This window comes from Haliotis rufescens, unplaced genomic scaffold, assembly GCF_023055435.1.
Source record: "Haliotis rufescens isolate VD_foot unplaced genomic scaffold, xgHalRufe1.0.p SCAF_85, whole genome shotgun sequence".
Classification (NCBI taxonomy): Eukaryota; Metazoa; Mollusca; class Gastropoda; order Lepetellida; family Haliotidae; genus Haliotis; species Haliotis rufescens.
Window position 1 is genome coordinate 433874 of NW_025964378.1, and position 26415 is coordinate 460288.

General features: G+C 41.7%; 1 protein-coding gene across 2 annotated transcripts in view; it reads right to left on the reverse strand.

Moving 5' to 3' along the window:
• Positions 1-26415, reverse strand: part of LOC124146915 — a 137465-nt gene that overhangs the window by 24535 nt on the left and 86515 nt on the right. For both annotated transcript variants that reach the window (XM_046517475.2, XM_046517476.2), the window contains exon 4: positions 7933-7986. In XM_046517475.2, coding sequence (XP_046373431.1) covers positions 7933-7986 — 54 coding nt within the window. The remainder of the gene's footprint in view (positions 1-7932; positions 7987-26415) is intronic.

Here is a 26415-nt window from a genome sequence, read left to right on the forward strand (position 1 = left end):
GCTTTATTCAAAGAATGGAACTCGTGATACATCGGTCCACGCGCGTTATTGATTGTACAGGTTTCGATAGCTTTAATTAATACAGACTCCCAGCGTAATTGGGGGCCTGTATCCAGTTGACGGAACTAATATGATGGGTTCCAATCTGCATAACGTATCGCTTGTCTCGGAAGGCAAAAACATATTTATTCAAAAAATAAACGAGTGGGAGTTGTTTATCGTACAATAAAACACTGCAGGGAGAATAAACCATGAATGGCGCAGCCCCGAGTGGTTTATTCTCCCTGCAGTGTTTTATTGTATGATAAACATCGACCACGAGTCGTTTATGTCTTATATGGGATATCAACATTACGTACAGCCTTTGACAGAATGTAAGTAAAAGGTACATACTCTAAATATATTTACCCGTATTTAAATAATGATGACTTCCTGAATAGAATCAGTCGGACAAGTCCGTTTAATCAACAGGGGGTTTCATTTGGTCTTTTCCGCAGTTTCTCACAATTTTCACGTCGGTTCCATATCTGTACTTTTTTTCCAAATACCGATTGTCATATCTCTCCCAATTCTGGAAGCGATCGTTTGGCCATTGCGTTTATCTACGTTGCCCAGCTACAGCTATGGGGAACAACTCACTGGCACTTCCCTCTCAAAAATAGCGTCGTCCAAATTGCGATGTCATCAAGTTGCGAGCGCTTGTTCGTATCTCCAGAAATGACGTCATGATAGAACAATATTTTATCATGAAATAAACCACACTTTCTTGTTTATTGTTCTTTGCGATTTATCGCATGGTTATCTTATATGTGCCCATAAAAGCATTTCCTTGGCATTCTGTTCTAAAGGCAGGTAGGCTTAGTCCACTGCATTACACATTATACTTTATCACACATCAAGACGAGAAACTTTGAGATGATTGTCAGGCTATTTAATCTCAAAGGAAACCTCGACGATATTTATTTATGATAGAATATGGAATTCTTGGGGGGAGGGGGATGTAGTAGCGCATAAAGGCGTTTCAGCTGGGAAGGAGTGAGTGAGTATGGTTTTATGCCGGGGGACACCAGAAATAGGCTATACACATTGTACCCATGTGGGGAATCGAACCCGGGTCTTCGGCATGACGAGCGAACGTTTTAACCACTAGGCTACCCGACCGCCTCTCAGCCAAGCCAGAGATTTATAGTAAGTCATAAATAAACATGTATTATAGCTACGAAAGTATCCCTTCTATCTTCAGTACACAAGAGGGAGAAACATATGAGTCATTTTTTACCCTCTATTCAAAGGTGATAGTTTGGAATACATGGTCTGGCACCATAAGTATAGCTTGTTAACATAAACGAACTGACAATCGGACGAAAAAATTCAAACGGAATGTTCTTTTCGGAACATGCGTCTCCCTTTTAAGCGAAAAGTAATTTATTTTTTTTGTGGCTCACCCAATCTATCACTCTCCGTCTATAGTCTGTATTTAGCAAACAGAGCTGGTGCACAATCCACCAGGCTTAACACGAAGACGTCATGGAGCAAATAACACAGGACCCTTAACATCCCATGTCATACTTCTCTGCTCCCTGTATTTTACGCCGGGGGATAGGAAAGTAACGTGATCGATCTACAACCATATCACTGTAAGATCTTGCTTAATTGATGTTTTCCTTTGGACATATGCAGTTTTACCTAAGTATTTTTTAGCTTCGAGTACATGTATATGATTTAGCGCTAACACTTTCGCTCCGATATATAAACAGATCCTGCAGCCAGCGAGGTATTTTGAGCCATGATAGAGTACCAAACGTCCATATGTAAACAGTTCAATAGCTGATATATTTTGCTCCCAATTCCGCAAAACGATCCTACTTTTATATCAACCACCACGTGCGTTTCACCGCCGTTGCTATGTAACGCTTGATGTATTGTTTGTTGGTTTTCCCTGACAGCCGTCTCATGCGCAGATTACCAGTTTGTGTGGACAGCGAGTAGGCTGTTGAAGTGAGTGACGCACGCATCTTATGACGTCAGCTTAGCCTATTATGACGTCATCGTTATTGAAAACACGTGCACGTTTAACTTCACTATTATAATCTCAATCTAGTTTGCAGTATATGTTTTTTGTTTAAATACACTGTTTTAACTGAGTTTCAAATCTGTTTATCAAGGACACCCATTGCACCCATGTGGGGAATCGAACCCGGGTATACGGCGAGACGAGCGAACGCTTTAACCACTAGACTAACCCACAACTGAGCTGGAAAGTAAATCCAATCGGAGCAGGTTGTGGACGTTTACCACAATGAGCACGGGTACATACAAACCAATGCTATAAATAAGAGTGAGGGAGTGAGTTGGGTTTAACGCCGCTTTTAACAGTATTCCGGTTATTTCACGGCGTGTCAGCTTAATGTGGTAGGAAAGCCCGAAGTGATGCAGGTCTCTGACGTTTACCACTTCGATGAAACCCACGAGCACGGGTATGGTGCTGACAAACCTAGAAACATAATCGGGGCCAACCGGGATTCGAACCCATAATCATAGGTTTCTGGCGTGCCTAAGGGATGCAACACTGCACAGCGAATCGCGGCGCTTTATACGACTGGGCTACCAGTGCCCCCTATAAATAAGTCTGGTCTGGTACGATCAGCTGACTCTGGTACGTCTTGTTTGCTAACACTGGGACTCTGTGAGTGATTGCATACCCCTCGACTGGCTATCTCTTCCAAGTCAGTTGAGACAGCTGGTTTGTTTAGTCATTATCTCGAGTACGTACTTGACCCGTGAAGATCCGGGTAGAGAATAGGTCTTCAGCAACCCATGCTTGCCGTGAGAGGCGACTATGGTTGTCGTAAGAGGTGACTAACGGGATCGGGTGGTCAGGGTCGCTGACTTAGTTTGATGCATGTTATTGTATCCCAATTGCTCATGATCTCAATCATTGGATTGTTTGGTCCAGACTCGATTATTTATAGACCGCCGTCATATAGCTGGACTATCGCTGAGTGCGGCGTTAAACAACCAACAAACAAAACAGTATCTGCCATTATCTGTCAAAACAGATTCAATTGGGCCTAAAGGGTGGGTGTCGAAGTGATAAATGCGAACATGACTTTAAATGAAATGTTTTGATAGCAGATTATTCGCATTTATAATTATAAAACCCTTAACTAAATGTCGATAGCTGTATGAAACTATTGATATTTAATTGAGTGAGTGAGTCATATCGCGGCGTGTCAGCTTAATGTGGGAGGAAAGCCCGAAGTGATGCAGGTCTCAGACGTTTATCACTTCGGTGAAACCCACGAGCACGGGTATGGTGCTGACAAACCTAGAAACATAATCAGGGTGAACCGGGATTTGAACCCACAATCATAGGTTTCTGGCGTGTCCACGGGACGCAACTCTGCACAGCGAATCGCGGCGCCTTAGACGACTGGGCCACCCGTGCCCCCGTTGATATATAAAGGTACATACGAGGAGGAAAACACTTTTCTGCATGTTTTAATCGGCATTGTCAGCTGTTTATAAAAAAAACCCGACAGAATTTCGAATATGCTTTAATGGCTGAGGCTTAGCTGTACGCGTGCTTGAAACTTCGTATGAAGCTTGTCTCGAATACCGGATAACTCGATATATTTCAAAAGACCCCGTGAGTTCGAGTAAACAAATCGTATTGTAGAAGAACATGATCGCCGCGAGGTTTAGAATGTGGCACGAATAAACCTAAATACGACAAGAACATTAAGAACATGACAAGCAGATCGATGAAAATGACAAGAATGTAGCAGAGTATGAAAAGAACACATATGACATAACAAGAGTACCGATGATCGTGACCGAGCACTGATGGCCGTGACAGGAACATCGACGAACATGACAAGAACATCCATAAATATGGCAAGAACATCGATAAACATGGCAAGAAGACAATAAACATGACATGAACACAGATAACTGCGACAGGAACACCGACAAACGTGACAAGAACATCGATGAACATCGCAAGGACACAGATGACCGTGACAAGAACATAGATGACAGTGAAAGGAACCATTGTAAGACCATTGTAAGAGCACAAATGACCGTGACAAAAACAGAAACACGAAAAGAACATCGTCGAACATGACAGGAAGACCAATGAACATGACAATGGCATTAATGAAAGCAATTTCCATTGGTTACATGAGCGTTGTTTACAAATAAACAAAACCATTCCATGATTATTATTCCATAACAATCTGCTCAAGCCAGAGTTGATTATTCGATTACGACTGTATCATAAACATGTGTGTAGGAATCACGATCAGTTTGTGAACCAAACATCCCACAATGTAATTAAGTTACTGCGGGGGAACATGGAACAGGAAATGAATGAAATATGAATCCACGGAGGACCTCTCCGTCTAGGGTATACACAAAGAGGTCAAATATGCAAACGGAAACCCACAGAGCTCTCTTTGTACTTGATTTATATCCCCTCCCACACAGAATCAATACCTGTATTATATATGCAATTACAGGCATGACTAGGAACAGTTCTCACAGGTGGTTAGTTTTCTTCAGTTCGGGATCTCAGCTTGCGCTATTCGTGATTCCCAACAGTATACGCCATGCAAATGATGCTTCACATCTCCGCATCTTCACCATGGAAGAGTGCAAGAGTACCTGTCCGCCAATCCATCTGCAGTAAACTGTTCTTAATGGCAATAGAAATAGATCTGAGCCTGACTAGTCAAGGCAGACCGATGCTGATGTTCGCCTTGCCTTTTGTATGAATATTAGCGTCATGATCAGCATCGGTGTTGCGTGTTTTTTCGGGAATTGGCACAGCTTTTGTTTGTGTGTTGAGTAACGCCTCTTATCATGTCGTAGGATCCGCTGGTTTATAATTGGCGCCTCAGACTGACACTGATTATGATTCTTGGTGTGTCGACACAATAGTCGTGTTACGTGGGTTGAATAATGTCGTAAACATCTAAGCATGTTCACGTGAACCTATATTGTTTTAAGGGAACTGCTGTTTTATAAAGGGGCCTGAAGTTAGCAACGGGTTCGTTACTCGTTATTCTTTTTTCGAATAACGAAAAACAAGCCAGCACCGGGTTCGTTATTCACCGGCTGTGTATCAAACAACCACAGCAATTTTGTGAAATATACTGAAACTCATTTAATATTTGACAGCAGGTTCGCCTCACATAGTCCAAAAGCTGTTTAGTTATTCAGTACTTTTGAATAAAGAAAAACAAGCCAGCACCTGGTTCGTTATTCAGACTTGGTATAACAATTCTATTAAATACATGATAGTCTATAGTCTATCTCCCAACAACTGTTAAGCTATTCAGTACTTTTGAATAACGAAAAACAACGATGTCATATATTAAATGAGTTTCAGCGTATTTGACCACATTACTGTGTTGTTTAACATACAGCCTTTGACTAACGAACCCGCTGCTAACTTCAGGGCCCTGTTTTATAATGTGTATTGTATTCAAACCTATCGATTTCTTATCATATGCGTTTATTTTATTTCCATGTTCTGTTATGTTCTTGACATGGATATTGAAGTCCGACTCTGTTTGCTTTGGTGTTGTAGTAACGTGCATTAATGCTCTTGTCATGTGCATAGATGCTCATTGCATGTGAATTGATATTCAAAGCAGGTGCATTGATGTGCTTGTCTTCATCGATGTTTTTGTCATGTGCATTGATGTCTCTGTTGTGTTCATTGATGTTCCGGTCACGTTCATTGATGTTCCTGTCATGTGTCTTGATGTGTTCTTGGCAATTACATCGGTGTTTCAATTTGCATGTCCTCCCAAAACGATGCCACGCGAAGGGCTTTGCAATGCGCAAGTTGTCCATGTATGGAGGAGTGAGTTTTGACCTCTCCCATTGGAACAGTATTCGGGTAAGTCACAGCGTGTCAGTTTGATGTTGGAGGAAAGCCCGAAGTGATGCAGGTCCTAGACATCAACTGCTTCGGAGAAATCCACGACAGCGGGTATGGTGGTGACAAACATATAAATATTATCAATGGAAACAGTGGATTCGAACTCATGATCACTTGCTTCTGACGTACTTAAGGGATGAAACTCTCCAAAGCGACATGCGGCGACCGGAACCACAAGGATATCTGTACCCACCAGTACAGCGTCTCCTTTTGAGTGAGTGAGTGAGTTGGGTTTAACATTATTCCAGTTATATCATGGCGTGCCAGCTTATTGTGGGAGGAAAGGCCGAAGTGATGCAGGTCTCAGACGTTTACCCCTTCGGTGAAACCCACGAACACGGGTATGGTGCTGACAAACCTAGAAACATAATCGGGGTGAACCAGGATTCGAACCCACAATCATAGGTTTCTGTCGTGCCCAAGGGATGCAACTCTGCACAGCGAATCGCGGCGCCTTAGACCACTTGGCCACACGTGCCCCCGTCTCCTTTTGTCGTCTATAGCAAGTATTCTACTCATGAAAGCATAAAAGCGTAGTAAAACGGGAATTGGATGGTCCAGTTCTATGACTTACGTGCTTGCGTGTCATCGGACCCCGACGGGTACAAACATCGCTCATACATTCGCTCACTGGTTTGTCTGGGCCAGATTCGAATATATGATTTACATCCCTCTGTAATTTTGCTCACCAGTTCACCTACTTTGGCCTCCTTCCACAAAGTGATCTTGGCGCTATGACTATCTTAATTCCTCTACATGGTCATTAACACTGACTTAGTATCGTCGTAGGGCTACGGAGCTCAAGTGCCCTTCTGATATCCTTGAAGTCCGAAGAGTGTGGTGACTAGGAGTTATTATAATGAAATCAGGTTGTTCGGGGGAAGTCCGACTTATCGACATGTCCCATGTTGGCCCACAATGAGTGATGTCACCATTCGGTGAGGTAAGGTGAAATGGGGTTTAATGTCGCGTGAAGATTATTGCACGTATAAAGCGACGAGCACGCACGTGTACGTGTGTGGCTGCTAGTACAAGCTAGTCCGGACTAATTCCCACCCCACCGAGATACCATGACGCAGTTTAGCATTAAAACCCCACTCAGACACAGTATACTGACTCCGAGTGTACCAGTTTTGTATTATCCCCCTTAGTCTGAGCGCCAGGCAGGGTAACAACAAGTACCATATTTTCAAGTATTTTGGAATAACGCGACCAGGGATCGAACCTGGATCTTCCACTCACAGGTCAGATGCTCTACCACAAGAACACGGAGGCGGTCGTCACCATCGGTTTTCCATTCATACGCTCAAACACGAAACAGTAGGTCAGACACTTATTTAGCATCAATACCCTCCGCAGTTGTATTGTTGTAAAAAGTTTTAAAACACTTTCAAACGGATATTGGCAACGTTAGCTCGGGTTTCAAGTGTGTTAATTAGTTGCTAGGGAAAACGTCGTGTATTCGATCGATTTACAATACCCATTGTGCTTTTTCCAACAAATCCATTAAAATATCCAAATTGTTTAATCTCACTTCCATGACAATTTCTCTTCGCCCAAGATGCACTGGCAAGATAATTCTCCAAGTCAAAGCTCAAAATCAATCAATTTCCATCATCTTTTGATGAGAACTATTTTGTTGTAAAGGATCCAAAAAAGACGGCATTGAAAGACGTGCGCTGCCTTTAAGTTCTTCAATTAGAAGCCGTAACAACAAAACAGTTATATTATCAGCACTACGCCTCTGTAACATTTGTTATTCCTTATGAATTCTGCTGGGTTTTTTTCATCTGGAAATAAACAAGCACGCATGTCTTATTGGTGAGTCTTCCTTTTCATCTGTATCTCAGCATGAGCGTCGCGTGTGAGCATGTATATGTTCATTAAATGTTCGTATGACATTCAACTAGCAAAATATCATCAGAACAAAATAATCGTCCGCGTTTAATTAAACATAATCAAACGTATATGTAAAAACTCACCTCTATTTTTCTTTTTACAAAGTGTGAACCCGCGCATAGTATTTTTAAGGAAACCTGCAAGACAAAAAAGATAATTAAGACGAAGTAACATGATTATTGGGGGCAGATGGGGCAGGAAACACTCACCTTTTCACTATTTGATAATGGGATTCTTAAACACGTGCGTATGACATAGTCGCACAATGGACTTTTAGCAGAGATGAGTTGTTCTCTCCCAACAGACTCTCTAACCACTAAGACCACAGTGGCGGTCTTACCAGATATTACATTGTATTGTTTGTTGTATGTTGTCGAGACACTGATATGAATCATGAATCATGTATAGAATCCGGGCAGAATGTATGTAGGTCCCCAGTTCATGATAATTAAAATATCTAGAGATGACCAAAGATTTGGGTTCGTTTGTTTGTTGTTTAACGCCGCACTCAGCAACATTCCAGCTATATGACAGCGGTCTGTAAATAATCGAGTCTGGGCCAGACAATCCAGTGACTGATAACATGAGCATCAATCCACACCACTGGGATACGATTACATGCACCAACCAAGTCAGCGAGCCTGACCACCCAATCCCAAGCATAGACGCCACTTTGGATATATCGAACTGCAGGTTACGTTCCGTAGCACTTCGTCACATCCGGAGTTGATGTACAAGTCAATTGTTCTTATTGATCACTCCTACTTTAACATGACACGTCTAGAATATTAAATATATTTAAAAATAGACACGTCACAACATCATCATCATCATCACATTATCATCACATATAATTATTTCTCATGCATGCAGTTAAATATCACCACATCAGTTACTGTGTGATCTATAAGTGTACTTGTATCTTCAAAGTATGTATCCTGTAGCCTCCAAGCCAGTGGCATTCGGTGCCATGGGATGGCAATTCAAGCACCAATTGATTGGGCAGGGTCTTTATCCCACAGTATTGATTTATGTGGCGTTATCAAGAGTTGAAACGGAAATGTCGACCTTTAAGAACCAGATACCCAGGAAGTCCTTGGAGAACATTCAAGATGAAGTTCCGATACGGAAGTAAACTATGACGACACTGGGCTTTATGTATATTTTATAAAGGCACAAGAGTGTAGAAAAATTAGACTTAGCTGATCGCAGTCGCTGATAAAAACAAGGGAGTAGAAAGTTTTTGATGTCTCAAAGTAGAATATTCTTGAAATGTATTCTTCTGTCCACATGTACCTTTCATTGATGTTCAACGTAAATACTGAGATTTGATGGCATTACTATACACTGTCTGTGAACAACAGCACTTTACTCACACTAAAATCCCTATACTACACATCAGGGCTGAACGACTCAGTGTAATACATTTCCAATTTTTTCACATGCGCGTTATAGCTATACCTCAAGCTGAAGGGTAAGATGAAGCAAAGTCGCATCAGTCTGTTGCTGTGACGAGAACACTACCACGTGACGTTCCGTTGTTCATGACGTTCGACGCTCATCATGTAGCTGACTTCCTAGGGATGAGTTTTTATATACAATTTTCTGTGTTTCTTTTTTTATTAATACAAAAGGTAATATGTAGAATACTTATACACCAAATGATCTAATATAGGAGAATCGTGTTAAACTTCGAGTTCCATTATGTCTGTATTTCCAGACTGACTAGTCTAACACCTTCAGAGCAAGTCCGCAATATTTTAGCAAATGAATATTTCTTCGTTCTAAAAATTAAAGAGATGCTCTGGGCTCTTTTATGTCATTGATATAAACTTAAATAAACAAAACATATTACCATTTCAGGTGTAATCGTAATGTAAATGTTACAACTTGACATTATTAATCCGTATTTATGATTAATTCATCCGGACGACTACACTGGGAAAGTTCTTTTAACAGTATTTCACCGTATCAATCCTTCGAGAGTGATGCAGGAAAACACTCATGCCATCTCGGGTTTTCACCCATTAGTTCGCGAAAGATATTTCGAGCATACTGTTGGCTATTATTTATGTATAATATAGTTGTGAGGTGAGTAGCTTCGTCGCAAGTCATGATGCACAAGCTGGAAGAGTGCGGAGAGGTTCAACGGAAACAAATTTCCAAAGAACATATTAAAGAAATAAGGAAATGGCAAGACATCATTTTTATATGACGTCAATACATCCAAAAACCGCCAATCAATATGTTTCGTACATGGTCGTTAACCAGAGCGCCAAAACGAATGAGGAAGCATTGCAACATGGTATCAAAGGTCTGGAAAAACGTCTATTACACATAACATATGTTACCTTGTCATACACGAACGTCGTGGTGAGATATATTATTTAGATAACATTACTTGCGATCACGAGGCACAACGCAGTCAGGAGGTTTCTTCATTACCATCAATTTCATGGAAATAGCAAGGATCCAGTTAGACCCAGAACCTCTCTTTTCTCGTTACTGTTACCGTTATACATATATATTAATATTTGATGTATCGATGATCTGATGTGAAGTAATGGCCAACTAACCAATTCTCTTCCACTAATTTTCCACCACCCAACTGAGCTAGAAATAAAGGAGACCAGTGAACTGTTTAATATCTAACTCTATTCTGAAAGATTCAGAGCGAAATAGATTCAGATTCAATTTAAAAAAGGGATGACTTCAACTTTCCTTTTATGTCGAGCAATATTCCAACAAATTAATCCAGCCTTTGGTGTCAACATTTCACGTTTTCACGTTTGAGGTACAACCGAACATTTTCCACGAAGAGTTTATCTTGTCGGCAGTGTCGGCACTGATAGATCTTACAATATTATGCAAATAATAAATTTAACTGAAGGTCAAGCTCAAGGTCAGAAAGCCTTGTTCCTCCGTGACATGTCTCCTCTTTCTGGTCGTTGTAAATCAGATTACACGGGACACAAGTGAAGGTAAATATTGATGTGATCATGTAAGACTGAGAAACCGTCTGTCAGATGGCGACGCTAGATTACAGGCGAAATCAGCCGATCACCAAAAAAGTGCGGCGAAATCAAATTTCCGTCCTTGGGTAATCTGGTATCTATTGAAAAATTCTTCCCGAGGCGGATTGGTGCACACTGACATGAATAGCTAAGTATCACTTGTCATTATCTTCTAACTTCGTGGAAGACTTCCATTCTAGGATATATATGCTGAATAAAAGAAGTTAGGGATCATGATTTTTTTATTTTTTTTTATTTTTTAAGCAAAGACTGAGCACACACTTTCAAAACAAAAAATACCCAAAAGGATTCATGATCCCTAACATATTGCTTCGATTATGTGTATATATTGATTATCCATTTTGGTTATTTATGAGAAATGCGTTTCCTGAATCGCTGAAAATCAGTGATGACACCAGGTGTTCGCAAAAAAGGTAAGCCAGCCCTGTCCTACCTGTAAGCACCCTTCATTCATACAAACAGCATACAGAAAAAAGTTTTTGTTTGTCACCTGACGCCGCACAGTAGTAGTGACAGGTACTGTCATAATGGACAGCTGCGATTTTGTATCGAGATTAGATGTTTTTTAGCTACAGCTACAAAACGAGATGAGTTTTTAAGACAATGTGCCTGAAGTTTGTTTAAGAAAACCACCTTGCAACGATGTAATATTTGCAGCATGCAATTTCTTTTTTCCAACAGTCTGAAGCATAATTATTATTATTTTAAATTTGCAGGGCCAATTTATTGAGGGCCAAATGACATCACTACGCCCCAAGAATATCAAATGGTCAGTCTCTTACCAGTTTTGTGAAACCTATGAGGAATTTTAAGGTATGGTGTTGACAAACCAAGAAACACAATCAGCGCCAATTCGTGATTCGAATCCATGATCAACGGTTTAGACTCGTGAAAAGCTATGGTAAATGGATCCTAAAAGAGACATGGTCGCGTTGTTGCATTGTGACATTGGCCCTTCTATGATTCCATAATGACTGGTATGATCAAGATGTTTCGTTTGCAAAACTTAGGGAATTTAGGCTGCATCCCACTGGCAACCAAAACGTGCAGACAAATCACCTTATTCTTCTGACAATTGTCAATTTGGAGTCAAACTAGTACTCGTTTCCAGCGTCACAGCTACATACAGGCCGTGAAACGGGCAGAGCACGGAGACTTGTAATTGCCTCTGCAAAGTAGATCAGCTCAACAACGTTAACAGGCCTCAATTCATGGAGCGGGGTTAAACTAATCACAATGCGATTGTCGCCTCGCTTATCTGCCCTTGACTATACATTCAAATCACGTCGTGACTTCAATTCTGTCCGAATGACATCCGCCAAGACTCTTTATTGCCGCTAGGAGGCGCTCGTTGTTGTCTCGTCAGCCATTGTACTGGTCGTATCGCCCTGCTTTGCTTAAAAGATCGAGCAATCGATCTAAAATGCGAGCAGTCAGGCTAAAAATTGAATGGGTCAGTATAGGGCATCCTGGATAGATTTCCCTTTGGCTTAGGCTGCACGAGACAGTTTCAAGATGAGATGATCACCACCAGCTGTCGAACAACTCGACAACCGTTATGAATATGAACTTACGACGAGATATTTGTCTCCAACTCAACAACCGTTATGAATATGAACCTTCTGACGACGTATTTGTCTCCAGCTCAACAACCGTTATGAATATGAACCTTCTGACGATATATTTGTCTCCAGCTTAACAGCTTTTATGAATATAAACATTCTGACGACCTATATTTGTCTCCAGCTTAACAGCTTTTATGAATATAAACATTCTGACGATATGATCTGTCGCTCCATTTATACAACCATTTTGAATATGAACCTTCTGACGACAAATTTGTCTCCAGCTTAACAGCTTCTATGAATATAAACATCCTGACGATATGTCTGTCGCTCCAATTATACAACCATTATGAATATGAACCTTCTGACGACAAATTTGTCTCCAGCTTAACAGCTTCTATGAATATAAACATACTGACGATATGTCTGTCGCTCCAATTATACAACCATTATGAATATGAACCTTCTGACGACATATTTGTCTCAAACTCAACAACCGTTATAAATAGTAACCTTCTGACGACATATTTGTCTTGACAACTGTTATAAACATGAACATTCTGGCGACATACTCGTCTCTAACTAAACAATCGTTGTAAATATGAGCCTTCTGACTACAGACAATGTATATGTCTCCAACTTAACAACCGTTATGGAAAAAACCCTTCTGGCGACATATTTGTCTCCAACTCAACAACCGTCATGTACCCAAACCATCCAACGACTTTTGTTTTTTACCTCAGCATCAGTTAGGGATGTGAAGCGCTGGGCGATATTTGTTTCACCTTCAGCATCTGTTATGACTACGATCTCCAACACCAGAAGTATTAATCGTAATGGGTCCCATTATGTCATCGTTTGACTGCTGAATATTTAAGCCACAAAATGTGACGTTGTATAAGCAAATCCGATACAACACTACCCTTTCATGGTTAATTGGGCATGGGGGACGGTCGGGTAGCCTAGTGGTTAAAGCGTTCGCTCGTCACACCGAAGACCCGGGTTCGATTCCCGACATGGGTACAATGTGTGAAGCCCATTTCTGGTGTCCCCCCGTCGTGATATTGCTGGAATATTGCTAAAAGCGGCGTAAACCATACACACTCACTCACTAATTTGGCATGGGTGGCAATTTACTGAAAAGATTTGCGTCCCTCACCCATTATCCCAGGAGCCGATGTCAGGGGGTTCTAATCCTTGACATACTAGCGTACCAGTGCCACCTGGTTCTACCACAGTGGTAAACGTCAAGCTGAGCCACGGCGGTACTATAAATAAGAGCGACAAGACCATTTCCACAACCATACAGCGACTGTTACGGGAACATCGATGAACATGGCAAGAGCACAGATGATCTTGTCAGGAACATAAAAAACAGCGCAAGAAAACAGATGACCGTTGCAAGAATATAGATGACCGTGGCAAGAACACAGATGACAGTGAAAGGAACATCAACGATTATGTCAAGAGCACAGATGACCGTGGAAAGACCACAGATGACCCTGGCAAGAGCACAGATGACCGTGACAACAGCACAGATGACCGTGCAAAGACCACAGATGACCCTGGCAAGAGTACAGATGACCGTGACAACAGCAGAGATGACCGTGGAAAGACCACAGATCACCCTGGCAAGAGAACAGATGACCGTGACAACAGCACAGATGACCGTGTCAGGAACACAGATGACCGTGGCAAGAACACAGATGACCGTGACAACAGCACAGATGACCGTGGCGGGAACACAGATGACCGTGACAACAGCACAGATGACTGTAGCAGGAACACAGATGACCGTGAAAACAGCACAGGTGAGCGTGGCAAGAACACAGATAGGGTGACAACAGCACAGATGACCCTGGCAAGAACACAGATGACCGTGACAACAGCAAAGATGACCCTGGCAAGAACATAGATGACCGTAGCAGGAACACAGATGACCCTGGCAAGAACACAGATGACCGTGACAACAGCACAGATGACCCTGGCAAGAACACAGATGACCGTGACAACAGCACAGATGACCCTGGCAAGAACATAGATGACCGTAGCAGGAACACAGATGACCCTGGCAAGAACACAGATGACCGTGACAACAGCAAAGATGACCCTGGCAAGAACATAGATGACCGTAGCAGGAACACAGATGACCCTGGCAAGAACACAGATGACCGTGACAACAGCAAAGATGACCCTGGCAAGAACATAGATGACCGTAGCAGGAACACAGATGACCCTCGCAAGAACACAGATGACCCTGGCAAGAATACAGATGACCGTGACAACAGCACAGATGACCTTGGCAAGAACACAGATGACCCTGGCAAGAACACAGATGACCGTGACAACAGCACAGATGACCTTGGCAAGAACACAGATGACCCTGGCAAGAACACAGATGACCTTGGCAAGAACACAGATGACCCTGGAAAGAACATAGATGACCGTAGCAGGAACACAGATGGCCCTGGCAAGAACACAGATGACCGTGACAACAGCACAGATGACCCTGGCAAGAACACAGATGACCGTGACAACAGCAAAGATGACCCTGGCAAGAACATAGATGACCGTAGCAGGAACACAGATGACCCTGGCAAGAACACAGATGACCGTGACAACAGCACAGATGACCCTGGCAAGAACACAGATGACCGTGACAACAGCAAAGATGACCCTGGCAAGAACATAGATGACCGTAGCAGGAACACAGATGACCCTGGCAAGAACACAGATGACCGTGACAACAGCAAAGATGACCCTGGCAAGAACATAGATGACCGTAGCAGGAACACAGATGACCCTGGCAAGAACACAGATGACCGTGACAACAGCAAAGATGACCCTGGCAAGAACATAGATGACCGTAGCAGGAACACAGATGACCCTCGCAAGAACACAGATGACCCTGGCAAGAATACAGATGACCGTGACAACAGCACAGATGACCTTGGCAAGAACACAGATGACCGTGGCAAGAACACAGATGACCGTGACAACAGCACAGATGACCCTGGCAAGAACACAGATGACCTTGGCAAGAACAAAGATGACCGTAGCAGGAACACAGATGACCGTGGCAAGAACACAGATGACTGTAGCAGGAACACAGATGACCGTGACAACAGCACAGATGACCGTGGCAAGAACACGGATGACCGTGACAACAGCACAGATGACCCTGGCAAGAACACAGATGACCGTGACAACAGCACAGATGACCGTGTCAGGAATCACAGATGACCGTGGCAACAGCACATATGACCGTGACAAGAACATAGATGACAGTGAACAGGAAGGAACATCGAAGACCATTGCAAGAGCACAGAAGACAGTTCCATGAACAGAAACACGAAAGAACATCGTCGAACATAACAGGAACACCCATGAACATGACAAGAGTGTCAATGAACTAGACTTCTCATTGGTGACACATGAGCGGGTTTAGTATATCAATAAGAGAGAGAGAACCATTTCCATAATCATAAGAAATCTCTGCTAAAAGTCCATTGTACGATTCCGACTACATCATGAGTATGCCTTTGTGAATCACAATCAAATAACGATGATACCAGGTGTCCGCGAAACGGTGGCACTTGTCACAAACACATGCACAGGAAAGTCAATTATTTAGCTGAAAAAGCACGGGGACATAACATAGCACAAGTCAAGATAGGGAATTGCTTCGAACATCGCCCCGGAATTAGTGTCCTTTGGGGGAATAATGTTTACTCAATGAACCAACATTCACTGGTTTGAGACACTAAAGCACCGCCAAAGAGGTTCCAGGGGTGAAACTGAAATATGTATCGACCGACAAACACTGGAAGCCATGGGTACACATGTAGAAGCATCGCCTATGTGTAGGGTTAATATTACCCAAGCGTCTCCACAAGGTTTAGATTATAGGTTTAATTACATTCGCTTGCAGGCACATATTTTCAGATTGTATCTAGGAGTTTGTCTTGCTTATCAAATTGAATTTAGTTCAGTATCATACAGGGAAATAAGATGGGCGTGTTTTCTGTTACGATTTATCCCGAAAGGTGATTTTGATGGTGGCCATGGTGCATAAAAACATTCATTCGAAAATGTTTAACCTATTTAAACCTGAAACTACGTTCTTTTTAATACAAAAATACAATTTTCTAAATGTTTGGGATATGTTAGTACTGACATACAGACCAACATCAAACAACCCAATATGATACAAAGCGATCGAAATCTGGGTTTATTTTCTCATTCTATATAAACTAGTTCTACTAGGTTTTTTTTTAATTTAACGGTAAATCCTCACATGGAAATGAATAATCACGGCAAAATTGAAAAGAGAAGGTTTTTTTCTTGTTTTATGTAACTATTATTATTAATTCAATTGTTTTATTCGTGATGTAATGTAGTCCGTCGGACCATATTACAATAATGGTTACATAAGAGGTTTGAGGCATTTTTGACTTGCATGAAAAATATGCATCGACAAATTGTATGTAACATCAACAATTGCGGATGACATTAGCATCATAAATTTATGTATTGACGGTAGATTATAGTACTTATCCTAAATATCTTTGTTTCCGATCTCACAATAATATTCACATACAAATAAGAAATGACATTCATTTTCGATACAATGTTTGTCACAAAATATACAAATCAGTTGTTCTGTTGGCTCCTTACAATAACAGACCGTCTGAGGTCAATAACACTGAGTTTGTGTAACCCACATTTAAATCGAGATACTGGAATTCGAAACTTGTTAATTGTTATACAACTTACAATATAATTCACGTCCAAATGAAGGTTGAAATAGTGATATTAAGCTAGTTGTATTTAATACCCAAATCTGAACGGATTTTATACTATATATAGTTAAATGTAATAGTCTCCTTGTAACATGGTAATTATTTCTTTGCAGAGATTGTAATTAGGGCTCCATTCAGCGTTGCACAGTTGGTTGCCTGGCCCTCCATATCCGCTTTATTGCCCGCCTGGGCATGTATTGACGCTCGATATAGCATCCCCTTTGACTGTGACGTTCGTGCAGCTATGGAGATCCGAGAAAATTGTCTTCTCCTTTCAAAAAAACGTAAGAGGTATGACTTTACTTTACATATCCTCGAGTCGGGTTGTGACAACAAATGTTCAGATATCTTTGGACACAGATATGTTATTTTCAAATCAGAGTGTCGTTCAGGTCACATGTTGACATATTGTCATACGTACGTGGTCGTACGCGAAAGACCGCAATCATCTGCTTTCCTGATACTAAAAACTGTAAACATATTATTTTCTTATATCCAATAACAAAGCGAAAAGGTTTTAATGCCCAAGACCGAGGAAACACGTACACCAGGTCGGTATCCCAATATGCATATTTATCATTCATTGGATCAATTTATTCAATTTGGACCAATTGCTAGTCCTAGCAAAAATACATGCTATGATTACATCTAACAGTTAAAACGCAACACGTGGTTAGGTTGGATAATCTCAGCCGAAGTTCCCATGTTTTCTAGCCTCTATATGGGATACCAGAGAACATTAATTCCAAACATATCCCCCACTGGACCGTTTTGCAACATTAACCGTATGTGTCGTAAAAACAACTGCGAAATATTAAAGAAACCAAGAACACATGTGCATGTATGAACGCTCCGTTGTTATTGATCAGTCCGTCGTAACATGAAATATTCACGTCAAGAATTGAAAATGTCCACTTTACGCAAACCTTACACAGCGCTAGAAAAAGCAATATGTTGCACGCTTGAACTGACATCGATTTAAACATTTATATTGGCGTCATGGACAGACTGTTCAAAAATAGAAACAATTGGTGGGGTTAATTTATCATTCTTAAATCAAATTAGACCAGGGTTTCTCCCCTGCAGACCTCAAGCAGTAGGTACGAAACGAGTAAATGTGATTAATCAATGGAGCGATAAACCCCATGCGTATAATAATTATGTTATACAAACTTCAACTCTCTTAAGAAAGCAGACCAAACTAACAGCTTAATGTATTGTATTTGGGACGAAACTGCCCTTCCGTCTACAAATAAATATTCCCGTTCAGGGTTCCATGATTTTACAGACGTGCCCTTAACATGCATGTTTACAAAACGTTAATATATATTTTATAATACCCACGTTCACGGCTTAACTATTTATTCGGGGTGTCCATCACATGCACTAGTATTGTTCAATATCATGTTGCATAACAGCCTCGTAGGGCTTCCCTATTTGGCCATGCTGCCCTCATCGTGTATAAATACGTCTGAAATATACCGTTACATTACCAAGGTTCACGTTAGGATAGTATATCGTTTTCCAGCTGACTGGTAGTTGATAGAGCTGTCCTCAAACTGTGGATGTTTCAGGGATCAATGTCTGGAGTGGTATCCTAGGCAAGCTGACCCAGACGGGGATCGAGATGTCCTGTCTTTCGTCCACAGCGTGCATCATGGAGAAATGATTTAAAAATCCGTTCAGACATTTCATGATCGGAGTCAAAAGAGTCAATTACAACTTATTTCACGACCTACTTACAAATGATGCTGTATTCCGTTATCTGGGGAACTGCCACTCAGAAAACATACATATGCACCATGTATTATGAACCCTTTAAATTGTATGTCATTACCGTATTTGGCATGATGCTCTCATTGAAAGAGTGAGGTGAAATGGGGTTAACGTCGCGATCAAATTTATTGCACTTTTGCCGGTTTTATAGCGCTAGCTCACAGAGATACCATACCGCAGTTTAACATGGATACCCCTCTCAGACACAGTATAACTCCGAACCGACTAGGCCTTGTTTAACCACTCTATGCCGAGCGCCAGGCAGGGTAACAATAAGCACCAATTTTCAACGTCTTCTGGTATGACGAGGCCGGGGATCGAACCACGACCTGCCACTCTCCGGGCTTATGAAAGAGGCAATGCTTTTTTATAGATAAGAAGATGGAAGTCGAATAAAACTACATAGAAACAACATGTTTTTTGTCCACATTCGCCATCAAGTATTTGCATTACATTAATGCAATAAATATTCACACCAAATATTAGAGAGAGAAATATAATAGGTTACACTAACTATATTTAGGCGTATAACATACAAAACCAAATTTTTGGGCCGTCAGTTTATGATGAACATAATGTTTGTTCTTATGTCCATTCATGACGGATCTTCACAATCTTATATTTACATTAACAACCCCCCCCCCCCCCCCCCCCCCCCATGCATCCCCGCCTCGTATACCCGTGAAGATCCGGGGTAGAATAGCTCTTCAGCAACCCATGTTTGTCGTGAGAGACGAATAAAGGATCGGGTGGCCAGGCTCGCTGACTTGGTTTATGCATGTAAACGATCCCAATTTCGTGGATCGGTGCTCATGGTATCAATCACTGGATTGTCCTGTCCAGACTCGATTATTTACAGACCGCCGTCATATATCTAGGATACTGCTGAGTGCGGCGTTAAACAACCAACCAACCCCGCCTCGTATACACACCACGCTGATAGTGTTATTACGAAAGCATGCCACGTACAATATGACACTCTTTACTATGGAAAAATATGTTTATTGATAATTGAATTCAAAATGAAAATGAGGAAAATACTTCTGTTTATGATGACCACGTGGACATGCTTACAGAAAGAGAAAAAGTGATTCCCCTGACTCAGATCAAAGTAATTATTTTGTCTTTATCGTCACAAGATGAAGGAGATGTGAGCGCCATCTAGTCTCAAGCATAAGTCTTGCATACCCCCGCTTGTGAAATGCCAAGACCACCTGACGTCAGGCCCTTTCCATCCATCTTTATTAAAACACATTAGCGATCACTCCCGGAAATGATGTCAAGTTCAGTCTTTGACACGACGTGAAACGTCCTCAAGCGTCGGGGCACCGGAAGCTCTTTCAATGCACGACAGAGGGCGTTTTAAGCTTGAAACACTCTATACGCTTATTAAAGACCAAGCTACTAAAATAGTTCTGATTGTTCTTAGATAGAGAGAAGCTTTTGGGTATGGATATATCTGACGAAGGTATTGGAATATATTGTGACATTACATTGACGCATATGCCAATATTCCTTTCAACAAGATGAAGCTATTGATGGTACTCCTGTTCAGATAGCTCGTCTTCGGCTAAACCCCAGAACCTCCACGCTGGGAGCTGGTGTAATATCACCTTCATTAACAAGCGACATATTATAGATACTATGTATTAAGAGCGGGGAAACTACATATTCTATCCCCATAGCCTTACCTGATATTTAATAATACAGTAATCAATATCTTGTCATACTAAAAACGTTGAAACTGACAGCGTGGCAGCAATGACGTGCTGTAGCATTAGTAATCTTCGTGTAAGAAAAATGTAAAGATAAAAGATTAGTCAGATTGGTATCATTACTAAACAATATACGTTATGGCCGGCATTTATGACAGACGTTCTGTATGTACAATGTATGCTCTCAATATTTCAAATAACAGATGAAATAGTAACAGGTGAGGTGATGTGAGGTGAAATTGGGTTTAACGTCGCGTCCAAGAGTATTGCACTTATATAGCGACGTGCATGCACGTGTGTGTGTGGCTGCTTGTACTAGTCCGGACTGATGCCGATTTTTAGTGCTAGCCCACTGAGATACGATGCCGCAGTTTAACATGAATACCCCACTCAGACACAGTATACTGACTCCGAGCCGACCAGTCCTTGTTTTAGCCCCTTAATGCCGAGCGCCAGACAGGGTGACAACAAGTACCATCTTTTAACGTCTTTTGGTATGACGCGGCCGGGGATCGAACCCCGTACGTTCCGCTCTCCGGGCGGACGCTCTACCACTAGACCACGGAGGCGGTCTGAAATAGTACCAACGACTCCGGAGATCCTGTTCCCAGGAGACCCCTCTTTCAACGGGACACAGTGTTTTCCGGACAGGTCTTTACTTTGAGGCATAGGGGTAGCCTAGTGGTTTAAGCGTTTGCTCGTCACGCATAAGACTCGGGTTCGATTACCAATGTGGGCACAATGTGGGAAGCCCATTTCTAGTGTCCCCTGTTGATATTGCTGGAATATTGCTAAAGCGGCGTAAAAACCATTCTCACTCTCTCACCTTTACTTTGGAAAACCTTTCAACTATGGGGTCCAGTTACTTTGGAAACCTCGCTAGTACTGACAATTTGTTATTCTGGCGACTCTTGACTACTGAAAATTGATTCATTTGAGTAACCTATTACAACATACACTCTTATTCATACTGGGCACTTCATTACTATGGACAATTTAAAACTCTGAACCCTCATTATTATGGACAGTGTATACCCTGGACACCGCATTACAGATCTCATACCTTAAGACTATACACTTACACCTTAAGTGCATGGTACCTACACTGTCATGAGAATGGAACCCATTTATCAGAGAGGTGTATACTTGATGTGAACCAAACGACAAGCTGACCCAAGAGCCACAGCGAAGACATTATCTTCCTAAGCGAGGACTCTAAGAGCGATCGAACTGTCAGCTACCAAGAAGCTGTGTGATTGAAGCGTGTGTACCTTCGTGAACGTGGGTGTAATAAAACGCAACATCAAAACAATTAGCAAAGTATATTGGTTAACTATTATTGGCCCAGCGACACGTGGACATATATATTTCAAACGGTACATTTTGTTCCTGCTCAGCTAGATATTGATCCATGCCATGACGTTGCCCGGAAACGATGACTCTTACCAAGATATGAGCATTGACAATGGAATGATACTGCCATACCGGATCCCTTCTCTCAACATGATTTTTAACATTTTGTAATGTTTGTTGGTAAAATCTGAAGAATATATATCGATTGGTACACTGATAATGCTATCCCCAATGGCGGTGTTTGATTGAGACAGGGACGCCACATGCCATGTGGAAGCGTTTCACACGCGGCTTATCGAAGACTTAAATAGATCTACCTTCTGTCCATATGGTGACATAGGACAAGTTTGAGTGATTGAATGGATTTTTTTGTAAGTCAATCAGCCATATATCATTACGATCGCAGCGGTTTTCGATGCAATCGGACCGCTACACCATTGATTCACAGGAACAGCGACGCAGAATCAGTTGGACAAAAGGCAATTGGTCCAGATCTGCCCCGGTCGCTTTGGTCAACTATCTGTGTGCATCTCAGTGACGCCTAGAAGTTCTTGTGACAGGTTTTGGGATGCGTGGGTGAGTTTGGTTCATTCGGTGTCAGATTGATGTGGGAGGAAAGCCCGAAGTGTTGCAGGTCTCAGACGTTTACCGCATACCACTTAAGAATGATAACTGGAATGCAAACGGATCCACTGGTCGGGGAGCAAATAAAACTGCATTCACACCGGAATAGGAAGGACGTTGTTCAGTGCACGTTATGGGACTATGACACCGGTGGTGCAGGTGTTATAATCAACGACTGTTTTTAGCCTTGTAACGTTTTGATAAAATTTGTGATTTTGGGGTCAAATTCAATTTTTCAAATGTATTCTTTCTTTTGTACAGGAATGGTTTCTATTTTGAGCAAGAACCTCCTCAGGGTCATGATATGATCAATGGCATGAGGGAACTTGAGACAATGTGTCACTGGGTCATTTACAGTTAGATCCTAACACTCGAGTCATCAAGCCAGGTATGTTTAAAAGTGTTGAATAAAACTGGCTCGGGCTGCTGGTCTATGTCTATGCCCTTTTAGTCATTTTTCTAATCAGGAACATCAAATAAGTGTTTAGGCTGGAATCTGTTTCCACAATAAATAACAGATGAATTTATTCAATATATTTATTTTATTTGTCCACCATTTTAATATTTTTAATTCATTTCATGTATATTTTCGGTATTGTCGCTTACTTATTTAAGGCACCGCCCTTTATAAAAGTTTAAGTTTATTACCTTATATAGAAGAGAGGCCATGAATCCTATTTGCACCACATGAAGTAATTGCTATTTCAAGCGGGCTGGGAATAGTTTGGGCTAATCAATGGAGTAGCTTGATCAATGCCGTCGGGTTGTAATAACGCCCAAGACAATGCGACCACCTAATCCTCATTTGGCTTATATACTGCCGAGCAAAAGAAAGTATACACCCTTGTTTGAAGGTGGCTAAAAATGAAACAAATAGGAAATGGTTGTTAGATGGTAACATATTTGATACGGCTATCATATAGTTGCGTTTTCGACACGCCCACCAATAAGCTGGTCTGAAAATACGGGACAATCACGAGCAGCCACAAAAAACTTGAATAGACGCTATAATGCCGAAACTATATTTCAAGAGCATGTTATCAAATGTGACAACCAATCAAGGGAGTAAACTATCCACGACAACACAGCCTCATTGTCGCTTGCCCATCTGAAACAATTCCGACCACACAATCATTTGAAACCCGAAGAATAATCGTCTTTTAAGAAGAGACAAAAGGAACCCATATTGATGTAATATCGAGCTTTAATCTTCTCCTGTGTCACAGAATTAGTTTTAATGCCACAAAAATAGAATAAAACAGACTTCTACAGATTTGAAGATCTGAAACACAAGGCTTTCAAAGTCTTAGCATCACTAACAAAGCGATAACTGCTTTCGGCAAATACAAAAACTTTTCAGGGAGTGTAAACACAAGAGCTGGTTGCCTTGGGAGAACTTCAGTGTTGGCTTTTACACTTGACATTGCATCTTGTGATTTAGCGGCCCCAAGAACCTCTCCTCTAGTATCTCAAAGTAGGATCGATTAGATTTATATTAACGTAGTGCAACGAAGGTTCCCCTGGGTCATACACCGGATGCCTTTTTGACCTTAGTCGAAGTCTCTCTAGACCTTTGGGTGTTCTTAAACAATCTTGGAATCTTATTCTCTCAGGGAAGAAGACTTTGGGATCTTACGGTTTTAACACTCAGTAAATACTCAGCAGCACGGCTGATGCATCAGCTTTCGTCTCTAAAGTGAAATAATTTTTACTGACAAAGTGTAAAAGCATAATTCCGCCTTATGTACAAATCTTGAAACACAATGCTCGACTTAATGTAGAATTCAATACATTAACAAGAGCTTTTCTGTATTCTGTTCGTCTTTAATGTAATGCATCGGTGAGGCTATTTGCCAACAAGCCGTTGTATGTTAACCAAATTCAAACTAAACCTTTTTTCTGCCACGCTACAAATAACATAACTTTTTTATATATCTGTGTAAATAGTATTGGCATTAATATGGTTGTAAGCCGCTTTTGACAATATTCCAGCAATATCACGCCGAGTAACACAACAAATGGGTTTCACAATGTGTATCCCTTGTGGGGAGTCGAACCAAGGCCTTCGGCGTGACAAGCGAATGCTTTAACCACTGGGCCACCCTAATGCCCCCAGTAACAGAGAAATGGGAGCACGGTGAATAGTGAATGTGAAAAGGGAGAAATTGTGTACGGAGTCAACAGACTCCTGGTAAGATTTTTATGTCAATGAACCTTTACATGTTTTTTTGTTTGGTGCTTAAAGACGAACTCAGCAATGTCACAGCTATATGACGGCGGTCTGTAAATAATCGTGTCTGGACCAGACAATCCAGTGGTTGATATCAGGAGCATCGACTCACGCAACAGGGATACGATGACATGCATCAGCCAAGTCAGTGGGTTTGACCACCCGATCTCGATGTCGCCCCTTACGACAAGCATAGTCGCCTTTTACGACAAGCATAGTCGCCTTTTACGACAAGCATGGGTTGCTCAAGACCTATTCTAACCCGGATCTTCACGGGTCGTCTTGGAAAGTAAGACCAATGTGACTAAGGTCTTGGACGTTTCCAATCTTAGTTGAACCAGGGTATAAAAATACCATGGGTCATAATGAACTCAACTCTGGTGTTCGAACCCTAGACAAAGAATCCTGGCAGGAACCGTACCTCGCCATGGTGCTTCCGACTGAAGATGTAATATCGAACTGCCGTGACACAAATGTATTCTTCAGTGATTAATTCTATAGTATCTTCCAGGGCCCAAGTTCTTTGGCCAAAGTCGTGAATATCAATGGATAGCGTGATACGCTGCTAAACACGGCAGCATGAAATTAGGCCTTGTGACCGGAAGTAGGTCACAGGAACCTCAGAAATAGGGCACTCCATTCACACAGAAGATAAGCCTTTATTACTGGTCCTGAACACGTCCCTTTAACGGAGAATAGAGGAGCGTTCATCCCCTACTCTCATTATCGCCTCTAAGTAGGGGGAGCGAGTCAATACCCCTTTTTGATTATCTTGTAACGACAAACAAGACATCGAGTTCCATCAGTCAGTATCTCCGGCGACCTCTTCTGAGATTGTGTATAACCTTGATTTCCTGTAGAGCTTAAACAATTTCCTCTTTCTCTTAACAAACGGTCGCAATCTTTAAGAAAAGAATGTGTGCTCCTTCTATGGCAATGTAAAGTATTTCGTCTGATTATGGACAGAGAGAGGCGTGAGGCTGGCCCAAAGCCCCTGATTGCTAATTGTCGCCTTAAGAACCACGATATCTGATTCCTGACATAGCTCATTTGTCTTGATGTGATTTAAGTGATCCTGGCAAGTGTGAGCTTGCTGATGCCGGCACGTCATGGCCGCGGCGTCACTAACTCCTAAGCATCTTTCTCGTCCCAGGAACATCAGTGCTGGAGTGGATCTAACTAAATCTTCACAGAGGACGAAAAAAGTAGGCTCCAGTAAAGGGCTTTATATTCTATAAGTAGATCGCGCCATCATGCGCTGACACGGAGATTAAAGGCATGTGGCTGTTTGTTCTGTTGGTCTAAATGAACCTTTACAGAGGCGCTCTCAAAATATGTCCAACGCGACAGCCTGAAGATCTGCTCTCTTACTGCATTTTGAGTATGTGAAGTGGTTGGGTGCCACTGTAGTGTACGATTTTGCTATGCGTAAATCATCAAATTTACATTTGACAGGGGAATTTAAG